Here is a 23942-nt window from a genome sequence, read left to right on the forward strand (position 1 = left end):
TAGAGTTATAAGGTGTTTTGTGTGTGTGTGTGTGTGTGTGTGTGTGTATGCTCTTATACAGCATGTGTATATATACACACACATCACACTCTTTCGTCTCTTCCTGTTCTTTAATCAGCACTTCCTGTCCTGTCTGTATCGGATGTGACATCTTCTTAAGACACAGTCCCCAATATAGTGCCTTCATTCACTTTTTATTGTTCACCAGCCTGTTTTGCATAAGCTTTTTTGTTTTGTTTTTTGTTTTTGCTTTGAACCTTAGTGTATCTATGTAATGATCGTCACACAACTGTAGTCATGTGTGAATATCTGGGGTTTTTTTCTGTTTGCACAGTCCAGTGCTTCATGTAAAGCAAGCGTTTGGAAGTGTGTGTGTGTGTGTGTTTTGTATGTGGTTTTGTGCACACAATGGCAGCATGTCAGACGATGCTCACGTCAAAAGTGCATCTGTGGCCTGTTGCACAGGAAGAGAAGGAGGTGCGACAGGAAGGATAGAAAGAGAGGGAAAGAAAAAGACAGACGGTGCGTGACAGAGACACTCAAACAGAGAAAGTGTCGAATGGAGGATGAGGTCTGTGAGAAGGAGGATAGAGACGAGCGGAACTCAAAAACACCTGCTATTTCTGTCGTGTGTTTAGACGGAGCCTCTAAACCTGAAGAACAACGAGACGAACTGAATCAACGGTGAGTGTTCAGTTTCCTCACTACAGCTGACTGTCTAAATGTCATAAATATTGATAACAACGTCTATCTATCTATATCTATCTATCTATCTGTCTGTCTGTCTGTCTGTCTGTCTATCTGTCTGTCTGTCTGTCTATCTGTCTGTCTGTCTGTGCATATATATGTATATATATGAGCTTATTATCCATATTGTGTATTAAATATATTTCACAGGTGTACGCCCATAAACATGACTTTAATGATTTGAGAGTTTTTTAGAAGACACAATCTTACATAAATGTAAAATAGTAATCACTAACCATAGTTATATCAGTTAATATTACTACAAAATCCAGTAAAATTTCTTTTGTGTATTTTAAAGAAAAATTGTATTTTCTTTGGTACTGCCTGTGCAAAACTCACAGCCATGATTGTTATGCTTTGCATTGGCAAGATAAACTATTTTCCAGCTTCATTTTCGGATTATTTTGACGACTCCACTTCACAAGTGTTGCTGGAAATGTTCAAAAAATACTTTTGCTTTTTTCCTTCCACGCACCTTGTTGATTTGGTGAAGTTGCACCAGAATAACTCCACAGCAGAATATTTGTCAGGTTTCAGCTACTATTAAAAAAACAATCGTGGGGAAAAAACATAGTTTTCTATATATTTTATTAAAATTTTAGGAAGTTACATACTAATGTGTGAAGACGTTTAGGCCAGTTTACACCTTGAGTGAAAGTGTTACACGACTGACACAAACACTGCTGTTCTGTTACTAATTGATCATGCACATTTCATACATCTTAATGAATTATGACCGTTAAGACATTTATAATGTTAACAAACGATTTCTATTTCAAATTAATGCTGTTCTTTTGAACTTTCAATTCATAAATGTGTCCGGAAAACAACAATGCATCACAGTTTCCAAAAAAATATGCAGCAGCACAACAGTTTTCAACATTGATAATAATCAGAAATGTTTTTGAGCATCAAATCATCATATCATAATGATTTCTGAAGGATCATGTGACACTGAAGACGGAGTAATGATGCTGAAAATTCAGCTTTGATCACAGGAATAAATTACATTTTAAAAGATATTTAAATATTAAAGAGTTATTATAAATTGAAATAATATTCCACAATATTACAGTACATTTGAAAGGTAGGGTAGGCAATTTTCAGAGAGTGCTTAGTAATAGCAAATTAGCTTTGAAATGATAAGATCCCACCCTTCCTTCAGAGCGTCTCAAAGCCACGCCCTCTTCAAAACACATGAACGCGTACAGCAGGGAGCCAATAAAAGCGTCACGTAAACTACCTCATGTCTCAAAGCACATAACATCACAATAATAATAATGAGCAAACAACTTACCTGTACCACCTGACTGCTGCAGATTCATTTTGGCGTTGATAGTGTTGACATTGAAACGCATAAATTCGAGACACGAACCACTCCGAGTATAATGTCTCGGTTTTCATCTCTTGCAAATTACAGTAGTTACGCAGCTGCTGTTTCGGTTGCGGTGCTCGGTGACTGACGTCTGTCTAACTCTGCATAGCATGACGTGTGATGTCTGTGCGTGGAGTTATGGAAATGCATATGCTGACAGGCAGGTGGGAGATCGCATCGTTGCATTCAGACTGAATGCAATGATTGGATGAACATTTTATGGTCCTACGCCTTTCCAAACGATATATATATATATATATATATATATATATTAGTGCTGTCAGTAAAACGCTTTATTAAAGGCGTTAACGCAACCCCATTTTAACGGCGTCAATTTTTTTAGCGCGAGATTAACGTTCTTTTTGGCCTAGCAAACTTTGTAGGTTTTTTTTCACATGCTGTTGCAACAACTAGTAACGTTAGAAAAACTACAACACCACACCGGATCTAGCTAGACCGGTGTTGTGCCGAATTTCGACTCCCTGCCAAATTATTACTCCCCTCGTTGAAGTCAGTACCTGATTGCCTAATCCTAACCCCACCCCTAATCCTAACCCCTCCACCACAACTAATCTAAACCTACCAATACTAGGGGGGTAATAATTTGGCGGGGGTAGAAATTCGGCACTACACCGGCCAAAGAGTAGAAGGCTAACGTTACGTTTTGAGTGGATGGCGAGCGCGAGACGCCGAAATGGATGCCAATAAGATTCTGAATGGAAAGTTTACTTTCCAAGTTCCATTGACAAGACCAAAGTGATCTGTGTGTTTTGTCGTTGTGAACTGAGCTATCATCGCAGAACGTCCAGTCTCAAATACCACTTGATGGCCAAGCACACAGCGGATGTGAATTCTCTGATGCGATTATTTGCTCCAAGTATGAATGACTGCTCCAAGTGAGAATGTTAGTGTGAAATTGAACGCTACAGTATATGCCAATGTTGTTTTCAATAAAAAAAAAAACATTTGCACAAAGCAAGCCGATCCACTTTTCCATGTTGATAAGAGCATTAAAATGAGAAAAAATAATGTGACAAAAAGAAATCAAGGGACATTTAGAATAGATAGAAATGTGTGATTAATTGCGAGTTAACTATGACATTAATGCGATTAATCGCGATTAAATATTTTAATAGTTTGACAGCACTAATATATATATTAGATAAAAAAAAAAATTATATATATATATATATATATATATATATATATATATAAATATATATAAATATTGAAAAAAAAAAAAATATATATATATATATATATATATATATATATACAGTACCAGTCAAAAGTTTGGAAACACTACTATTTTTAATGCTTTTGCAAGAAGTCTCTTATCAAGCCTGCAGTTAAAAAAAAAAAAAAAAAAAAAAAAAAAAACAGTAATATTATGAAATATTATTACAATTTAAAATAACGGTTCTCTTTTTTAATATACTTTAAAATGTAATTTATTTTTGTGATGCAAAGCTGAATTTTCATCAGCAAGTACTCCAGTCTTTGGTGTCTTATGATCCTTCAGAAATCATTCTAATATGATGATTTGATACTCAGTTATTATCAATGATGGAAACAGTTGTGCTGTTTAATATATTTTTTTGGAATACTTTTTTCAGGATTCATTGATGAGTAAAACGTTAACAGCATTTATTCATAAAAACAGCATTTATTCAAAATAAAAACATGTAACAATATAAATCGTTACCATCACCTTTTATCAATTTAACGCATCCTTGTTGAATTAAAGTACTAATTTCTTTAAAAAAAAATAGTTATTGTTCCCAAACTTTTGAACGGTAGTGTATATTGTTACAAAAGATTTCTATTCTAAATAAATACAGTACTTTTTTAACTTTTTATTCATCAAATAATCCTGAAAAAAGTATCTCAGGTTATAAAAAAATATTAAGCAGCACAACTGTTTCCAACATTGATCATAAATCAGCATATTAGAATGATTTCTGAAGGATCATAAGACACCAAAACTGGAGTACTTGCTGATGAAAATTCAGCTTTGCATCACAAAAATAAATTACATTTTAAAGTATATTAAAAAAGAGAACCATTATTTTAAATTGTAATAATATTTCATAATATTACTGTTTTTTTTTTTTGTTTTTTTTTGTTTAACTGCAGGCTTGATGAGCATAAGATACTTCTTTCAAAAACATTAAAAATAATAGTGTTTCCAAACTTTTGACTGGTACTGTATATATATATATATATATATATATATATATATACACATTTAGACCACTTAACTTAGTGATTGCTATCAGGATGTGAAGTGATTTTAACCAGCGTAACAAAAAATGTTTTCTGGAACAAATCACCTACCCTGCCTTTAACAACATCAATGAACCTCTTCCATGAATTCATTCATTCAACGACAGTAGTCTCCTTTAACTAGACTTAATTTGAGGTCTGTTTTAACTTTAAATGGAAGCCACATTATCGATAGCTATGACGGATGTACTTCTCTATCACTTGCTTCTACAAATTTGCTGCCAACTCTTCTAAATCTATAGGCTACTTCGGCTCAACTGTGAGGTTTCAGGGGTTTCTCAGCAGTTGCTGAATAACATCTGCAGACGCAAACGCTTGAGAACATTCTGCTGACTTCGCCGTTTCTTTCTGCCGCTGTGTGTCTGTCATATGGGACTCATTATATGTGTTTGAGGAGAAGGTCGAGGTTGCAGTTTCTACCTCACCTGAACTCCTGCTTGTGCTTTTTTGAGTCTACATGCTATGCAGATTGTTTTGTTTATAGAAATATACCTTATACGCTACTGGCTTCTAACCTGCGCCTCACATCTGTTTCAGACAGCTCTCGTGCTGTAACCATAGTAACACAATGTTTATTGATGCATGTGGGTAATGAGGTCAGGTCTTGGTTTCCACTGAACTGATATGTGCTAGAATACCCCGTTCATTTACTAGTATCACCAGAAACCATGACAAAAGCCAGAGTGTCACTATTCCACATTTAGTTAATTACAAAATATACATTAAGAAAATGTGAGCATTACTTGTCTGTGCAAATCTCTCATCTACAATGCCGTATCCATTTGATTGTTGTGTGTTGTGTTTGTGTGTTACAGGGGAATGGATCCTACTGAATCACACTGATGGTCTGATACCCAGCACACACACACACTCGGAGACGCTTTCCTTTTAGCGCTCTGCTGGGATGGCTAGACATGACCATATCCCATGGGAGGAATACTGCTACCTGGATCTGAAGTCCAATGCTCAAAAACAAGAGACTAGCAAAAGGATGGAAGGTAAAGATAGAGAGCCCACAAACACATTTTAAAACTCACATCTGTGAGTGTCTGTGCATAAAAATGACAAAAATATTACATTTTAATAAAATACATAGTTTTTTGTTTATTGTATATTTGTATGTATAAATATATTTGTATTGAATATTTGTATTGAATATTTTTTATACATAATGTAGTATAAATGTACAATACTGACAATTTCTCTGTCATCAGCAATATCAGCCATTAATAGTGAATATGATCCATGCATGCCTGTGCATAATTGTTTTGGTAATATTTTTATATATTTATATTTGTAAATATATTTGTATTTCATATTTTTAATTAAAAAAAGTAGTATAGATTTTTAATACAAACCATTTCTTATTTTGTATAATAACAGCTATTAATATTAAAATGTATAGGCTACATTTAAAAAAAAAAAATAATTACAATAATGTTTCATTTGTTAACATTACATTGCATAAACTAACACTGAAAAATACTTCTAAAACATTTATTAATCTTAGTTGATGTCAAATTTCAACATTTACTAATACACTATTAAAATTAAAAGTAAATTAAAATTAAATAATATTAATATTATTTAATGGACCTGAGCTAACAATGAACAGTTGTATTTTTATGAACTAATGTTAAGATTAATAAATACTGTGACAAATGTATTGCTCTAATGCATTAACTAATAAAGTGTACAATAAATGTAAAGTGTTATCGAATTAATTTTCAGTACTAGAAGAAAATTCAGTATCTTTGCATCCCTATCTCTAAAAGCTTATGCTACATGTTCTTTGTGTATGTATTTGTTTGTTCTTCAGATCCCGGGTGGTTACGCAGACACCAGGCTTTGTTGCAAAGGTTCTTATCCACCTCTATCTTGGTAAATGTGGTCCATCACATGAGAAAAGCAGACCTGCTCAATACCCAGGAGGCGGGGCTTATCCAGGAAATGGGGGCTTTAAAGGATAAAGTGCATTTATTGGTTGAGTTCCTGTCTGTCACTGATCCACATGGCGCCACCCTTCAGACTTATCTTCAAAGTTCACACCCGACTGAGTACAACCTTATAACTATACATGGTATGCATGACTTTATTTGTTATTTTCCAATTATTTTTTATCCCTGAGTTCCTCACTTCTCCCTCTTTCTCTCCGCAGACTCTGTGGTTCGACCGCATAAAGACGCTCTACTTCAGCGACTCAAAGAAGATGAAAAAACATTTGCGCAACCCGGCGGAAGCTCACACGGTTCCGCTTTCCTCCTTATTGAGTGCGTATCTGACCTTCAGCAGCGAGAACACGACCTCGTACAGGTGTCAGTCAACAGAGGGGCGGGGCCTCTTCACGGTCGAGCACTGGGATTGGACAAGCTGATCGTGCCTTTGACGAGGGTTAGCACCGCCCCACGTGTGACGCTGACCGTGGGCGTGGCTGGCAGCGGGAAGACCCGAATGGTCCACCGTTTCGTCCAACTTTGGAGCAGCGGTCACATCTATCCAGAGCTGAGTCTTGCGATCCCCATTGCATGCTGGGAATTGAGCAGTTTCGATCGGTTATCGGTTGAGCGCTTGCTACGGTTGTTCGTTCCGTATGATAACGTGGATGTAATTATTTTTAATGAGTCCTGCAAAATATTACTAATTTTGGATGGATTAGAAGAATTTCGCCAATCGTTGGATTTCGCAGATGCTCCGCCCACTAGCGACCCTCGTCGCGAAATTCCAGTATCGGACCTCATTGCGAATATTGTACGAGGTAATCTTTTGCCATGGGCAACACTCTGGCTTTTGTCAAGGCCTGGTGTTGGAGCGAAAGTTCCCGCGGGATTGGTCGATCGTGTGACCGAAGCCCCGCCTCTTTCGCGAACGCAAATCAAGAACTATATTAATCATTGTATTACGAACACATTAGATGTGCACTCTTTATCACAAGAGAGCTCATCATCTCAAACGCACATACCTGAGGATGTCTCCTCTCACGTGTGGACTTACCTGAATTCTCAGAAACCGTTGCTCATTTTGTCTTCCGTCCCCGCGGTCTGCCACATTATCGTGACTACATTATCGCGCCTTATAAAGTTGGAGTCAGATTCCACGCCCCTTCCCCGGACTCTAACAGAAGTCTACGCCCACTACTGTTGGCCACACCTCTCTGGATCAGACCCGGCCAGTGGCGGCATCAGGAAGCCGCTGAGCTCTCTGGGTCGTCTTGCATTTTATAGCCTTTTACGACGACGCTATACATTCAGCGAGAACGAATTGCGAACTTACGGTGTTGACGTACCTCCTCAGGTTGGGACTCTCGGCCACCGCATCCTCCAGCGCAAGCAAAGCTGGTCGTCCGAAAGCGTGGTGTGGCAGTTCACGCACGCGTCAGTGCAGGAATTCCTGGGAGCCCTTTTTTACTACGTTTCGTCAAGGCGTGGGATGTTTGATCTGTTCTCCGAAAGTAGTGTCTCCTGGCCCCGCATTGGCTTCCACAGTCACTACCGTGCAGCGCTGCAGAAAACCAACCAATCGGACGCCGCAACGCAAGGCAACCTCGACCTCTTCATGCGCTTCTTGTCAGGGCTGATGTCTCCGGCGGTCACCGCTTTGCTAGGTGGTCCTCTGGGCGTTTCCCGCGAGGAGCAGGTGACCCAGCGCACCACGGCGACAAATTTGCTTCAGAATACGGTGACGGGGACAGGAGGCGACGCAGTAAGTATGCGCAGCGTCACAATGGTCACGTGTCTGGCGGAGCTGCAACAAGGGGAGTGGCTACGGTCAGTGGAGGAGGATCTCATTAACTGCGGCCTGCGGGGAAAACTGAAGGGTGGAGTTTGCTCTGTGCTAGCTTACTTGTTGCAAGTATCAGATGCATGTACAGAAGAAACGCAACTGTCTAATTGCCTAGACTCCTCCTCCCTAAAGAGGCTCCTCCCACAGCTGCTGTACTGCAGTAATCTGAGGTAAAACGTGCATGTAAATACACATATTCTTAGATGTTTGCAAAGAAAAGGCCCTTATAGGGTTAATTTACCCAAAACTGGAATTTCTGTCATTAATTACTCACCCTCATGTCGTTCCAAACCCGTAAGATTTTCGTTCGTCTTCGGAACACAAATGAAGATATTTTTGATGAAATCTGAGAGCTTTCCTCCATAGACAGCTATGCAACTGACACTTAATAAATAATGTCCAGAACGATAGGAAAGACATCATAAAAGTAATCCATGTGACTACAGTGGTTTAACCTCGATTTTATGAAGCGACGCGAGTACTTTGTTTGCACAAAAAAGAAAATATTTACCTGCAATCCAGTAGGGGGAGCACCACGACGCATGTGTATTGTGTTGAATCAAGACCGGAAGTGAACGCGCTTTATAATATTATAAAACAATATGAGGGTGAGTAATTAATGACAGAATTATTGGGTGAACTAATCCTTTAACACATCCTACAATTTACATTGGCAAATGCAATCACAAATTATTAAAAGACAGTAAAAGTATCTCTACAGGTGATATATTTCAGCGACACTTTAGATTTGTGTGTGAAATAAACAAAACGTTTTTCAATTAAAATATATTGTGTATCCTTTGTATTACAGAATGGAAAACAATGAATTTAAGGAAGGTGCCATGGAGCTGTTGGGAAGTCTGTTGAGTGCCAAAGAGTGTCATATTCAGATGCTCAGGTACCAGTGTTATTTTAGGATTACTGATGTACTATTAATACTTTGAAATTGTTTTTATTTTAATTTTAGTCAACGAGTAATTTTGTTGTGTGTAAGTTTTATTATATTTGGTCTTTTAACCCTAGTTAAAAAAAAAACAATATCAAAAAGTATTTAAAGTAGATTTATTTCATACTATGTATACTACAAATCCATTACCATACTTACGGACATATCGCTTGAGGCTTACTGATATGATATAAATAAATCTTATTAAATTAAACTTTATTTAGATAACTTCTTTATTGCACAATGCACATTTCTTAATATTAAGCCTAAAAAGTGTTTTAATATCACTTTTAATAAGGATAGTATATAATCTATAAATGCAAGATATTTAAAGTGTGCCTAAAGTATACTTGCAATAATTCAATTTTAGCAAAATCAAATATACATAAGTGCATTAAGTACAAAATTAGTTGTTAGTATACAAAAAGTACAATTGCAGGGTATTTATATTAAGTATATACTGTATTTGTAGTATACTTAGCTTATTTATGTTAACATTCTTTTCTTCAAGTAACAAAAAGATTTTTTTATGATTTTAATTTTAGATTTAATAACCCTGTAAGGTACACACATTTACACATAAACTTATTGACTTGTTTAACCTTCTATCTCTCTCTTTTCTAGTCTGGCTGACAACTCAATCAGCAGTAAAGGAATTAATCCACTCAGTCGGGCTCTACTCGTCAACCGAACCCTCACGACCCTGGAGTCAGTGACTCTATTAACAAAAATTTGTTTTGTTTTTTATTTGTATATTGTATTTTTGTGCATTATATTGTATTTTCAATACTATACTTTAACTTGGTCACTGAATAATAAAATGCAAACTAATGTGATATGTCCTTTCCTTTGCCCTTGATCCTTATAAGCGGAATCAACAAGGGAAATTGAGGATGTTAAATAAAATAGATCTCGTTTCTTCTCTTAGCCTCCGAGGCAACAACATCAGCGCCAAGGGAGCAAAGACCTTGAGCGAGGCACTAAAAATGAATCAGGTCCTCGTGTCAGTCAAGTGAGTTCTAATAAACCATTATAGAATTGTGACAGCTGTAATTTATAATATAATATAATATAATTAGTGCTGTCAAGTTGATTAATCGCGATTAATCATATCTAACAAAAGTTTGTAAATGTGTGTGTGTGTGTGTGTGTGTGTGTGTTTGTTGGAATACAGTATATATACAGATATATATTTACAAACTTTTATGTTAGATGCGATTAATTGACTTGACAGCACTAAATATAATATAATAGCCTATAATATAATTAAATGTAATATAATATAATATTGAATTATTTAAAAATGCTACATTTCTAATTTCATAAATTATATTCATAAAATAACAAATGAGGTCCTTATGTGAATTCTGATTAGCCATAACAAAATTGTTTAGAAAATTTATAATATAATTAATTATGTAATTTTTTTATTAAATAATTGAAAAAATATATTTTTATTTAATTTAATAAAGTAATAAAAAACAACTTGAATGTGTAAATTTAAGTCCTAAAGTATTTAATATGTGTGTTTATGTGTTGATTGGTGTAGTTTACAGAGTAATCACATAGAGGATGACGGTGCTCGTGCGCTGGCGGACGTTCTTCAGTCAAACCGAAAGCTCACCACACTGAAGTGAGTCTGTGTTTCAGTGTGTGTTTGTGTGTGTGGGTGTGTGTGTGCTTTAATAGAGCATCATGCAAATGCAAATCTTCATGCATTGCAGTCTTCAGAAGAACGGCATTGGAGCAGAAGGAATGAAAAAAATTGCAGACGCCCTCACAAAGAATCAAACTCTACAGGATCTCAAGTAAGATTCTCAAGTGTCTGTTTAAAGTCTGATTGAGTGATTAAAGGAGAGATGAAACTCTCAATTGAGAATAATTGTGTGTGTGTGAATGTTTCTACAGTGTGTCCGGCAATCATCTGGGTGATTTGGGAACAGTGGCTCTGGCTCAAGCGCTTATGGTCAACCACGTTCTCCACACGCTCAGGTAAAACACACTCAGTTAGCGAGTTCATTTGAAACTGTCCACTACAGAAGCAGCTCTGAATGAGTGTGTGTCTCTCTGGTTTAGTCTTCAGAGTAACTCTGTGAGTGACAGAGGCATTCGAGCGCTCTCACACGCTCTTCAGTCAAACCGAGGACTCAGCTGTCTGAAGTATGTCAATACATGGCCATTTCAAACATCACAGTATTAAACTATTAAACATTTATGTTCTGACTAAGAAATAATGCTGTTTTTGTGTATATTTTTGGTGGCAGTCTAAGGGAGAATTCAATAGGAGTTTCTGGTGCCAAAGACATCGCCAAAGCCTTAAAAGTCAACACGTGTCTTAGAGAACTTGAGTAAGTACACACAGACACATGATTTTTATATATATATATATATATATATTGTATATATTGTATATATTGTATATTTACACACATTTATTATATTATAAATGTTTTAGATTTTAATATGATAAATTATTATAATTAACACATACATATTTATAGTAAAATATTTTTTTAATAAAAATCAAATATTAAAAATATTTCATATAAGTAAAAGTAAATAAAAACTAAATAAAATATAATGTTTAATAAAACATATAAATATAATGTGTATTTATTAAATAATACTAAATATTTTATAGTCTTTCATAATTATAATTAGCTTTATAAATGTGTATAGTTTATATACAGTAATAATTTTTGATTTTGAAGAGATTTTGTCAGATTATCTAACTTGTGAGAGTTTTTCCCCCAAATTAGAGTTTAGAAAAATAAATGTGTTTAAAAAATAAATGTGTGTGCTGACCATTTATCAAATGATTACCTTAAAGGGACAGTTCACCTAAAAATTTTAATTCTGTCATAATTTACTCACCCTCAAGTTATTCCAAACCTGCATGAATTTCTTTCTTCTTCTGAACACAAAAGAATAAATTCTGAAGAATATTGGTAACCAAACAGTTGATGGACCTCATTGACTTCTGTAGTAATCATACTATGGAAGTCGATGGGGTCCATCAACTGTTTGGTTACCAATATTCTTCAGAATTTATTCTTTTGTGTTCAGAAGAAGAAATAATTTACATTTTTGGTAATCTTTTGAGCTTTTGTCATCCGCACAACTCACTTCTTCATAATGCAACACTTTTCATTGAGCTGAACGTATTACAGATCATTTATCTGTGTTTTATCTGTGTCTGTGCTGAAGTCTGACCGCTAATCTTCTTCATGATGAGGGTGTGACAGCCATCGCTGAAGCCATGAGGGTCAACAGAGCGATCACATCCTTACAGTGAGTTAACTCGAGTTTAAGACAATAGACACGAGCTAATGAGAACCTTAAAGATCAACTGTGTGACTGGCAGTCAGGAAATGATATCATCTACTGAAGGTCAGGATGTGATGTCATAATCTGATGTCATGCTGTGTGTGTGTGTGTGTGTTTCAGCCTCCAGTGGAACTTCATGAAGGCTGGAGCTGCTAAAGCTTTAGCTCAGTCTCTCATGAGCAACACCTGCATTCAGCTTCTGGAGTAAGACTGTCTATTCTACTTCCTCATGCATCATCAACCTCTATCAGTGTGATCCGGTGCAAAAAGATTTTTTTTTTTCTCATCAACACCACTTTTTGAAAAAAATAAAAGGTTCTTCAATGGTGCTTTGAAGCACCTTATATTCTTCACTCTTAAAAATAAAAGTTCTTTACTGGGATCGATGTTTCCATGAAGAACATTTAACATCCATGGAATCTTTCCATTGCACAAAATGCTCTTCACACAAAGAAAAAATGGTTGTTTTAAGATCTGTTCACTGGAAAGTTTCTTTGGGGAACCAAAAATGGTTCTTCTATGGCATTCGCTACTAAAACTCCCCTTTGTATATTTTAATAAGTGTACATGTTCTTCAGATGTGTGTTTTGGTTCCTTTAAAGCACTACTACACAGAAGATGTACTAAAGAACTCCAAAATAACTCCTTGTGGTTCTTGTTGGAATTAACCGTTATTTTTATACAGTGCATGTCTCCACTTCATTGTATAGTGAAGTGTGTGTGATGAGTGTTTCCTCTCAGTCTGCAGGAGAACGCTCTTGGTGATAATGGTGTCATCGCTCTGGCCTGTGCTCTGAGGTCAAACTCTTCTCTCAATGTGCTCTAGTGAGTCTCACTTCAGCTGTCTTCATATTTCATGGCTATTTGCTAAAGCTGGTTGTGTCTGACCTTGCGTGTGTGTGTGTGTGTGTGTGTGTGTGTGTGTGTTTTGTAGTCTCCAGGGTGTATCAGCAGGTAAATCAGGGGCTGTTGCACTAGCCAACGCTCTGGTCGTCAATGAAACCCTTCATACACTAGAGTACGTCTTCATTTTCATTTCATCTATCTATCCATCCATCCATCCATTGTTCTATCTATCTATCTATCTATCTATCTATCTATCTATCTATCTATCTATCTATCTATCTATCCGTTGTTATTTCTATCCATCCATCCATCCATCCATCCATCCATCCATCCATCCATCCATCAGTTGTTCTGTTGATCGATCTATCTATCTATCTATCTATCTATCTATCTATCTATCTATCTATCTATCTATCTATCTATCTATCCATCCGTTGTTCTATCTATCTATCTATCTATCTATCTATCTATCTATCTATCTATCTATCTATCTATCTATCTATCTATCTATCCGTTGTTCTATCTATCTATCTATCTATCTATCTATCTATCTATCTATCTATCTATCTATCTATCTATCTATCTATCTATCTATCCATCCGTTGTTCTATCTATCTATCTATCTATCTATCTATCTATCTATCTATCTATCTATCTATCTATCTATCTATCTATCTATCTATCTATCTATCTATCCATCCGTTGTTCTATCTATCTATCTATCTATCTATCTATCTATCTATCTATCTATCTATCTATCTATCTATCTATCTATCTATCCGTTGTTCTATCTATCTATCTATCTATCTATCTATCTATCTATCTATCTATCTATCTATCTATCTATCTATCTATCCATCCGTTGTTCTATCTATCTATCTATCTATCTATCTATCTATCTATCTATCTATCTATCTATCTATCCGTTGTTCTATCCATCCATCCATCCATCCATCCATCCATCCATCCATCCATCCATCAGTTGTTCTGTTGATCTGTCTGTCTGTCTGTCTGTCTGTCTGTCTGTCTGTCTATCTATCTATCTATCTATCTATCTATCTATCTATCCATCTATCTATCTATCCGTTGTTATTTCTATCCATCCATCCATCCATCCATCCATCCATCCATCAGTTGTTCTGTCTATCTATCTATCTATCTATCTATCTATCTATCTATCTATCTATCTATCTATCTATCCATCCGTTGTTCTATCTATCTATCTATCTATCTATCTATCTATCTATCTATCTATCTATCTATCTATCCATCCGTTGTTCTATCTATCTATCTATCTATCTATCTATCTATCTATCTATCTATCTATCCATCCGTTGTTCTATCTATCTATCTATCTATCTATCTATCTATCTATCTATCTATCTATCTATCCATCCGTTGTTCTATCTATCTATCTATCTATCTATCTATCTATCTATCTATCTATCTATCTATCTATCTATCTATCTATCTATCTATCTATCTATCTATCTATCTATCCATCCGTTGTTCTATCTATCTATCTATCTATCTATCTATCTATCTATCTATCTATCTATCTATCTATCTATCTATCCATCCGTTGTTCTATCTATCTATCTATCTATCTATCTATCTATCTATCTATCTATCTATCTATCCATCCGTTGTTCTATCTATCTATCTATCTATCTATCTATCTATCTATCTATCTATCTATCTATCTATCTATCTATCCATCCGTTGTTCTATCTATCTATCTATCTATCTATCTATCTATCTATCTATCTATCTATCTATCTATCTATCTATCTATCTATCTATCTATCTATCTATCTATCTATCTATCCGTTGTTCTGTTGATCTATCTATCTATCCATCCATCCTATATTTTGTTGTTGTTTTAGTCTGCGTGGAAACTCCATTGGGATGGAAGGAGCGAAGGCGTTTTCCAGCGCTCTGAAGAACAACAGGGGTTTAAGAAGTCTGAAGTATGTCTACCAACACCACATTATTTTCTCTATATATTCCTACATCCTAATCTAAACAGATCTGACAGATAACCTCTAACCCTCTGTTGGATCACTAAGTGCACTCGCGCTTTGCAGAACTGCGGCTGGTATCCAGTACAGTAATCATGCTTTTGTTTGGGGTTAATTTTTTAAATTTGCAAAACATATTACACTACTCTATAAAAGTTTGTAGTAATTCAGATTTTTTTTTATTTTAAAGTCTCTTCTGCTCACTAAGGCTGCATTTACTTGATCAAAAATACAGTAATATAATGAAATATTATTACAATTTAAAATGGCTTTTTTCTATTGTAATATATGTTAAAATGTAATTTATTCCTGTGATCAAAGCTGAATTTTCAGCATCATTACTCCAGTCTTCAGTGTCACATGATCCTTCAGAAATCATTCTAATATGATGATTTGATGCTCAAGAAACATTTATTATTATCATTATCAATGTTGAAAACAGTTGTGCTGCTTCATATTATTGTGGAAACTGTGATACATTATTTATTCTTTGATTAATTTAAAGTACAGCATTTATTTGAAATAGAAATTTTTTGTAACATGATAAATATTTTACTGTCACCTTTGATCAAATTAATGCATCAATGCTGAAAATAAGTATTATTTTCTTAAACATTAAAACAAATGCAAATAAATGTTGGCATGTGAAGTAAATGAATCTTAGCATGTGAGAAGATGCTTGTATCTCTATTCCCAAACAGAACATGAATGTTGAAATAACATTTGCACATGCTTGTAGTCTACAGGAGAATTCTCTGGGGATGGACGGAGCGATCTTCATCGCGACTGCGCTGAGAGGAAACCATCAGCTCACCTACATCAAGTCAGTCTGTGTGTGTGTGTGTGTGTGAACCACTGTCTATGAGTGAGAGGTTTAACCGCAGAGTGTTACGATTGCATGGCACGTGGGTAAGGCTGTGATTCTGCAGACTGAGCATTTATATTTTGCAGTGAATGGCACATGTTCTCGAGTGTGATTTGTCTGTGATGTGTTGTGTTTTTCTCTTCAGTCTCCAGGGTAACGGCATCGGGGAGTCGGGGGCAAAGGTCGTGTCAGACGCCATCAAAGCTGGTGCACCAGATTGTGTGGTGGATATCTAGCACACGTACAAATGTTCAAAAAACATGTTTATTTAGAGTCTTATTCATGTAAATATTTCTGTTTATGTATTAAAGTTGTGTAATAATAAATGTTTATTTTATAAAACAGAACTGACAGAGAATAATAAAATTACAATTTTGTTGAACTTTCACTCAAATGAATACAAATAACTGAGAATTTTAAAGGCAGTTGAACACTTGAATACAAACAAGAAGATATATTCATTTTTGGGAAATTACATTTTGGTATTTATTTACATATATTAACTTTTTTCCATGTCATGAAAAAAACATTTATTGTAAATGGTCACATTAAGTTTGATGCAGCAAGTTACATAAGAATTGATTCTTGAAAAGTTTAAAGAAATTCAAGAAGGCCAACTGAGCGTATTTTTCCATGTTAGCGTATTAATGTTTTTCCATTTACAAGCAACTGCATGATCAAGTTGCATGTTAAAAATCATTGTCGCTCTCCTCAAGGATTTGTGGGTGTAGCGATCGCTTTGACCGTCCGGCTTTGGCAGAGGAGCCCTCCAGACTGTCATTGTCTTCGTCCAGATCCTCGTTTTCCTCCTCATCTTCGTCTTCCTCACCATCTTCATCATCATCATCTACGTCAATCTCACTGTTCTCTGACTGCAAACCAAAATACATTGTGAATTATATAACAGAACACACACACACACAGCGGTCAGTGGATGGTAACTGGAACGAGGCTCAATTAATACCCCTAATTATTAGAATGAGTAATTATGAGAACGTCCAGGAGTTCACACCAGTGTTGTAAATATATATTTTTTTTTAATTGAAAGCTATATTATAAAATATAAATATTAAATGAAAAACATAAATTTAAAAAACTTTGACCAAGTTCAGTTAGTTAGCTTAACACTGACTGAAATAAAATAAGTTTGAGTACTAAAATTACTAAAACTGAAATAAATTATTATAAAAATATTTAAAAAATAAAAATGACAAAAGCACATAAAAATGTGAACTGAAAGCTAATTTAAAATATTACTAAATACTATAGAGGCCGGCTCACACAAAGAATAATAACTATATTAGCATCCACACCAATGCAAAATATCATTATGTTTATTATAAGCACGCTCTGTAGTTTTGACTTCTGATGTTTTAAATGCACGAGCTCTATTAAGTTGGTAGATTCTGATTGGCTGTCAATGTTTTTATGGTTCATCAGCTGAAAAAAAATCATTGTGAAAGTGATTCCATCGTTGTTGTTATAGTTGTGGTGTGGAAGTGCGTTGGAGATTAATATTATGTAAATTAAGTGGTAAATTATGTTTTTTTGCGCAAACACACCAAACTTGCTTTATAAAACTGAGGTTAAACCACTGGAGTCACATGGATTAATTTATGATGTATTTACTATCGTTCTGGGGCTTGAAAGTGGTAGTTGCTTAGGCTGTCAACGGGTGGCTCAGATTTCATCAAAAAGATCTTCATTTGTGTTCCGAAGATGAGCGAAAGTCTTACGGGTTTGGACCGACATGATGACAGAATTTTTATTTTTGGGTGAACTAAATAACACTGGCGCAAACACGCACTCAAACACACACACACCACCTTTCTTCTCTTTTGCTTCCGGCCGCTGCCGGACAGACGAGCTCGTTCCTTTACTCTGGGCTTGAAGAACGAGTGCAGAGGAAGAGAAAGAGAGATGGAGTGAAAACAGAGTGAATGAAATGAGAGCTGGTGGCATCAGTGTAGAGATCATGGAGGAAAAACAGGGAAATGTGAAGGAAACAAAGAAAGCCAGAGAGCTTGGAAACCATGATTGGCTAAATAATCTGAAGAATATAACAGAATAAATGAGGAAATGAATTGGTTCAGTGTTGGTATTGTTATTGTTATTATTAATCTCTGTTAACTGTTAGTTCATGTTCGCTCAAGTCCATTAAATAATATTAAGAAAAATTAAATTAAGTTTTTAATAATGTATTAGTAAATGTTCACTTTAAGATTAACTAAGATTAAGAAATGCTTTAGACGTATGTTTCATTGTTAGTTTAGGTTAACTAATTTAGTTAACTAATGATAACAAATGGAACCTTAATGTAAAGTGTTACCAAAAAAACAGAAAAATGCACAACATTTCTAAAACTAAATAAAAGCTATTATATAAAAGCTAATTCAAAATATTGATTAAATATTCCAAATGTTTAAGGATAATCCTAAACTAACAACTTTTGGTCGGTATGATGTATGATGTATGTGAACGTGTGTGTTCTCACCTCTTCACTGTCTTCTCCTCTCATACTGCCAATGAATCGAGCGCCACCTCGACCTGCAGACATCAGGAACACACAAGCACAATTCAGAAATGTGTGTGAGTGAGGCAGCAGATGATGTGGGACTTATGCTGAACGTCTTCCATCACCTGATATCTGAGCGTGTCGTGCGAGGTGTGATCTGGGCTGCTGTCCGTCATCCATGTCGCTGTCAGATCCTTCATCCTCTGGTATGTCCACATCAGAGTCTTCATCTTTCGCTACAGAGGAAGAGAACCCGTGAGATCTTAGACGCATTCCTGGATCAACATTCCTGTCTGAAAATGTAATCCTAACCATATCCCTACCCCTAAACCTAACCCTACCCATGAGTTACCCCTAAAATCAGAGGGGAATGATGGTGAATACACTGATGTAGAAGCACCTAACCCTGGTTGTAGGTCTAAACTTGACCAAAAAAAAACCTGTCAACTTGTCCCTCAAATCTGATTGGTTGAATGGAAAGTTGTTCCAGGATCAACAAAGATGTTGACGAAATCAGGTTCTGCATCTTCGACAGAGTTCAAACGTGTGTTTGACCCACCTCCACTCCTCATGAGTCTCTTCTCCTCCTCTTTTAATTTGTTTTGTCTCATTTTCATTGCCATTTCTGCTTCCTGGAAGAAAACAGCCAAAGGATTAATTAGGGAAACATCAGCATTGACTTTTTAAAGTGAATTTGGGTGAAATATGACAGAAATATCACATTCTTGACAGGTTTCAAGAGTTCCACTCATTGTTGTCTTTTATTATTAATATATTTAGCTGGATAAGTGAAATGATGAGGTTTAGGTACAGGCCTCATATGAGTACCAGAGGGAAGTTCCACTGATCGTACCTCGAAGCGCTCCTGCTCGGCTCTGTGATAGTCGTCGAGCTGCTGCTCCAGGAAACTGAGGTTACGGAATTTCTCCACATACGTCTGGTACTGTCTCTGCAAGTCTTCCTCGATCTTCTCATACTCATCCATAAACGCTGGACTACATATTGAAACAGTGACAGAGAGTGTTTTAATAGTTTGTGCATTTGTATATTTTGTGCAGCAAGGGTTAACTAAAACTAAAACCATAAAAAAAGTTGAAGTACTAAAATAACTAAAACTTAATAAAAAGTATATATGTATATATATATATATATATATATATATTTATTTATTTATTTATTTATTTATTTATTTATTTATTTATTTATTTAAACTAATGAAAATTACAAAAACAAAATAATTACTAAAACTTTAACTAAAATTAAAATAAAATAAAAATTAAATGAATTGAAAATATTAACAAAAAATAATAGTATATGAATGATAGTGAAACGCCACAGCAGCAGCTCACCGCACACTCTGTAGAGTTTGTAAACGCTTCTGGTTTCTCTCCAGGTCCTGTTTCTTCTTCTCGATTTTAGCCTCCAGACTGGCCTCATCTGACGATACGTTATTGAGCAGGTCTTTCGTCATTTGGATGCTCTCCTGAACACAGACAAACAAACATACACAAGGACAGATGCCATTCAGACCCCAAAATAACATCACAATTCTCCAAAGACGTTCCTTATGTTCTTTTGCTTGGTAAATAATTCAAGTACGCTACTCGCTGAATGCACTAAAATCATCCTTTTCAAGAACTGACCTGAAACAGAAAGTGTTTTGAGTTCTCGTAGCCCTCTAGAGACTCGCTTAACAAACCTTCAAAGAACATTTATGCAACATTTATGCAGGATTTTCCTCAGGTTATTTCTCAGAACAGGCCGTTTGAAATTATATATTTATATAAAAATAAAAAAACTGTGATAAAATAAGCTAAAAAATCAATATGTAAAGTTACATTATTACATTTCTTATTTAATTAATTCCCTCAACAACTGTCATTTTTATTTAAGGAGCAGAATTCCCACGGTCGTGGAAGACCTGGATATCATGGAATTTTAAAAAGTGTGATTTCTGTTCATTATAAAGCCACTAATACAATTTTATAGGCATTTTTATAATGAATATAAATTGTTCTAGTTATGTCAAGCTTTACTGATTTATTTAACAATAAGCAGCTTTGCCATTACAGCAGAAGTACCAGAAATATCTTGTGGGACCTCTGAATATTGGGTCTCATTCACTACGGTAATAATTGCGTGGATTATTACGTATTTTACGCACAGGAGAACTTCTGATGAAAAATCTCTGCCTAATTCACAACACATGCGTACGCACGTGAATTTGTTCTTAATCTCATTCTAATGTAAGTGAGGATAGTCATTTGCATAAAACACGCCCAACCCACGTCCATATAAGGGCTTCTGTGGTGGATTTTTAATAAATAAGATAGTAAACTAATTTTTCTGAATCTAATCTGTGTTAAACTTCTAACCTTAATTCAACCTGTTAAACTTTTAACCTGACTTCTCCTTTGGGTCTAACATTATGACAAACACTTACCTACCTTCCTCTTCTAGGTCTAACAAAAATAACAAACTAAATTTTACTTCTTCTTTTAGGACAGGTCTTACTAACCTTTTGTTTTAGCCTGCATTATGTCATGATATATATATTGAGTAATCAACTGACTGTTAACCCTTTACAATGTTTTTTGATGATGATTTTGCTTATGCCAGTAACAGAGGGTAAAGAAGGGAGGGGCTTGCTTTACAAATTGAACCAATCATATTGATAGAAGGTGACGTTATGTTAGTGATTTTAGTCACGCTGAGTTTATTTTGATGTGTCTGTATTTGTCCCATAAAACCTGATGTATTCTTTTACTTGGGAGAGATTCTCTGAGAATTGCTCGAGTACTCTCCCGGCCGAAATAAAGAACTCAAAGGACATTTGCTGAAGTCTGTCTGTCATTTTCTGCTGCGCAGCAGGTGAGATAGTTTAGAGAAATAGATTATATATTGAAGAGTCGATTGGAGACGTTAGGGATCGTCGATTGGAGACCGCCCAGGTATTTATTAAGCGTCGATTGGAGACGGCCCAGGGAGATCGTCGATTGGAGACGGCCCCGGTAGACTTAGGTCAGATGAGATAGGACTTAGTTAGGTTTAGGAAAATCTACGACATTTAAGTTCCCACACAACCTTTCCTTTACAGCCTTTCGTCACTCTCGTCAAACATACGCCGCTCTCTGCAGACGAGCAATGCCAAGTGTGTAATTTTCAAAACACAATAAACACCTTTTATACGGACAAAGATTACAGACCTCTCATTAGCCAGCTGTACATAGGCATATATCTGTGTTTTTCAGAGAAACCTCGCATTTAAGATGAAATTAAATTGTATTATTTATCAATTTTATTATATAATTTAATTTATAAAATATAATATAATTAAAGTTGTGTTAAGATGAAATATAATACAGGAATCATGTGGCATTTTTGTGTACGTGTGGTTTCAGTTGTTTTTTCGTACATTTTGAATACATTTTAGTACGAACGTTTTTGGTGAATCATGATTTGTTCGTGAAAACGTTCGTACACAGATTTCATCCACAAATTTGTGCGTACACATGCTTAGTGAATGAGAGCCTTTGTTTTGGAAGTATTGAAAAGCCATCTAATTAAAGTGATCATAACATGAAAAACAGGATCTTGTGATTGTGAACCTGCGAGGATCTGTGTTTTACCGTAACGTCTTTGACAGCCGCTCTCAGGGCTCTCTCTGTCTCGGTGATCTCCAGCGGTCGGGCTATCGCAGTCGCCCTGCTCTCTCTCAGGTCCTCTTCGTGCCCCAGCAGGTCAAACAGAGCTGCTCCCTTTGCTGTAATTTCAGATCCCAGCTGACGTGCCACCTTTAAATCAGCTATCTGCACACACACATACACAAAACATCATGTAAATGAATTATGATGACACTAACTCATCTTGAAAAGTCTGCTTATGTTTAAGTCTAACTCAATTCACCTTTGACCCCAGATCAAACTTGAACTTGCTGTTTTCGTCATTGTTCTGGTCACCACTGGCGTTCTCTTTGGTTTTCATGGCATTATAGAGGATGCTGGTGATTTTCAGCATCTCTTTGACAGCGTAGCCATCTGCCTGATATAGACGCTTAAGATTCAGCTTCACATGAGCCTTGGTGGCCTAGAGAAACACAGAGAACATGCAGTGAATTCAACATATGCTGTGAAACATTTTTCACCCATTCTAGACAAAAAAGTCTAAGTGAACAAATATGATGATTATTAACACAATAATATAATTTACCATAAATTGGGCCACAGCTTTGATGAAAAACACCCTGTCTGATTCGGTGTCAACATCACTGGGAATTTCCATCTGAGGTTCATATCTGGGGGAAGATACATAAAAATATATATTTTTATATTCATGCATATTTAGCATTGAATTGAATGTAATTGAATGTCTCTCTGTCAGCCTCTCACATGTTAATATGTATTACCTCTTGACGAGCCAGATGAGAATCTCAGCTACTAAAGGAAAGTTTGGAGATCTGAAGTTTTCCATGGAGATGAGACGAGGATATCCGAGCGCTCGCATCATTTCTGTAAAATCTACATATCCAAATCATAACATAAGTCTTTAACAAATATTCATACACACTACATACTGCAAATATTACAGTAGTGCTTAGGTTTAGGTTCACTTACTTCTCAGATCTCTAAAAGACATGATTGCTGTCTTTTAAACCAGTGCACACTCGACTGTCGCCTATTAGACAAGAAGAAAAATGACATTCCACTAAAAGGAATACACTTTAATTGTTAATGTACACATAGTTAAGATTTCAAATCTCAATGGAACCTTATATATACATACATATATATATATATATACATATACAAGATAGTATATTTAATACATGTACATATAAAATATAATATATTTAACAACTGGTGTTGATGAGGGGTAAATATACTAATTTCAACAAGCCTCATCAGATAAAAGCAGCTAACTTAGCTTGCTTGATCATCGGCTTTTACTTTCCCTGTCAAATTCATGTCCAAATGCTGACAATCGAGAATTATAACAAACCTGTTGCCGTTTTAGTTGTAAATCATGTCAAATAAGAGGGATAATTAGCATAAAAGCGGAATTCTTACTTGCATAAGCGTCTGTTACTGTGTTCGTCACTATAGCAGCCAGATGGACCTATGGTAGCCCAGAAAGGACAAACAAAATTACAAATGAGAAACGCGTTTTCTGAGGATGTTCATCTAAAAACTATTTTCTTGCGAAATTATTAAAGAAGAACCATTAACGTCTGGTAT

The 23942-nt window shown here is 35.6% G+C and overlaps 2 protein-coding genes across 5 annotated transcripts; one reads left to right on the forward strand and one right to left on the reverse strand.

Annotated features, from left to right (window-relative positions):
• The first annotated feature begins 401 nt into the window (after positions 1 to 401).
• On the forward strand, positions 402 to 16575 carry nlrc3 (NLR family, CARD domain containing 3). Its single transcript, XM_084102863.1, has 19 exons — positions 402 to 684; positions 5224 to 5406; positions 6228 to 6488; positions 6567 to 8358; positions 9000 to 9086; positions 9759 to 9842; positions 10063 to 10146; positions 10684 to 10767; positions 10859 to 10942; positions 11043 to 11126; positions 11211 to 11294; positions 11399 to 11482; positions 12342 to 12425; positions 12582 to 12665; positions 13203 to 13286; positions 13396 to 13479; positions 15194 to 15277; positions 16068 to 16151; positions 16339 to 16575. Exons 2-19 carry the CDS (start codon positions 5313 to 5315, stop codon positions 16427 to 16429), a joined length of 3417 nt encoding a protein of 1138 aa, XP_083958989.1. The 5' UTR covers positions 402 to 684; positions 5224 to 5312; the 3' UTR covers positions 16430 to 16575.
• On the reverse strand, positions 16556 to 23830 carry cluap1 (clusterin associated protein 1). Of its 4 annotated transcripts, none has more exons than XM_084102864.1 (13): positions 23775 to 23830; positions 23322 to 23382; positions 23114 to 23225; positions 22918 to 23002; positions 22615 to 22794; positions 22338 to 22517; positions 20058 to 20191; positions 19562 to 19703; positions 19268 to 19340; positions 18834 to 18944; positions 18688 to 18740; positions 18020 to 18079; positions 16556 to 17065 (listed from the first exon to the last, which is right to left on the reverse strand). In XM_084102864.1, the coding sequence occupies exons 2-13, from the start codon at positions 23341 to 23343 to the stop codon at positions 16883 to 16885; spliced, it is 1335 nt and encodes a 444-aa protein (XP_083958990.1). In that variant the 5' UTR covers positions 23344 to 23382; positions 23775 to 23830; the 3' UTR covers positions 16556 to 16882. The 4 variants fall into 4 exon arrangements, with proteins under 4 accessions (XP_083958990.1, XP_083958991.1, XP_083958992.1 ...); XM_084102865.1 differs by having other exon boundaries at positions 23707 to 23811; XM_084102866.1 differs by lacking the exon at positions 18020 to 18079.
• Between the last annotated feature and the right edge of the window lie 112 nt (positions 23831 to 23942).

Source organism: Abramis brama (genome assembly GCF_963993115.1).
Source record: "Abramis brama genome assembly, chromosome: 24".
In the NCBI taxonomy this organism is placed as follows: domain Eukaryota; kingdom Metazoa; phylum Chordata; class Actinopteri; order Cypriniformes; family Leuciscidae; genus Abramis; species Abramis brama.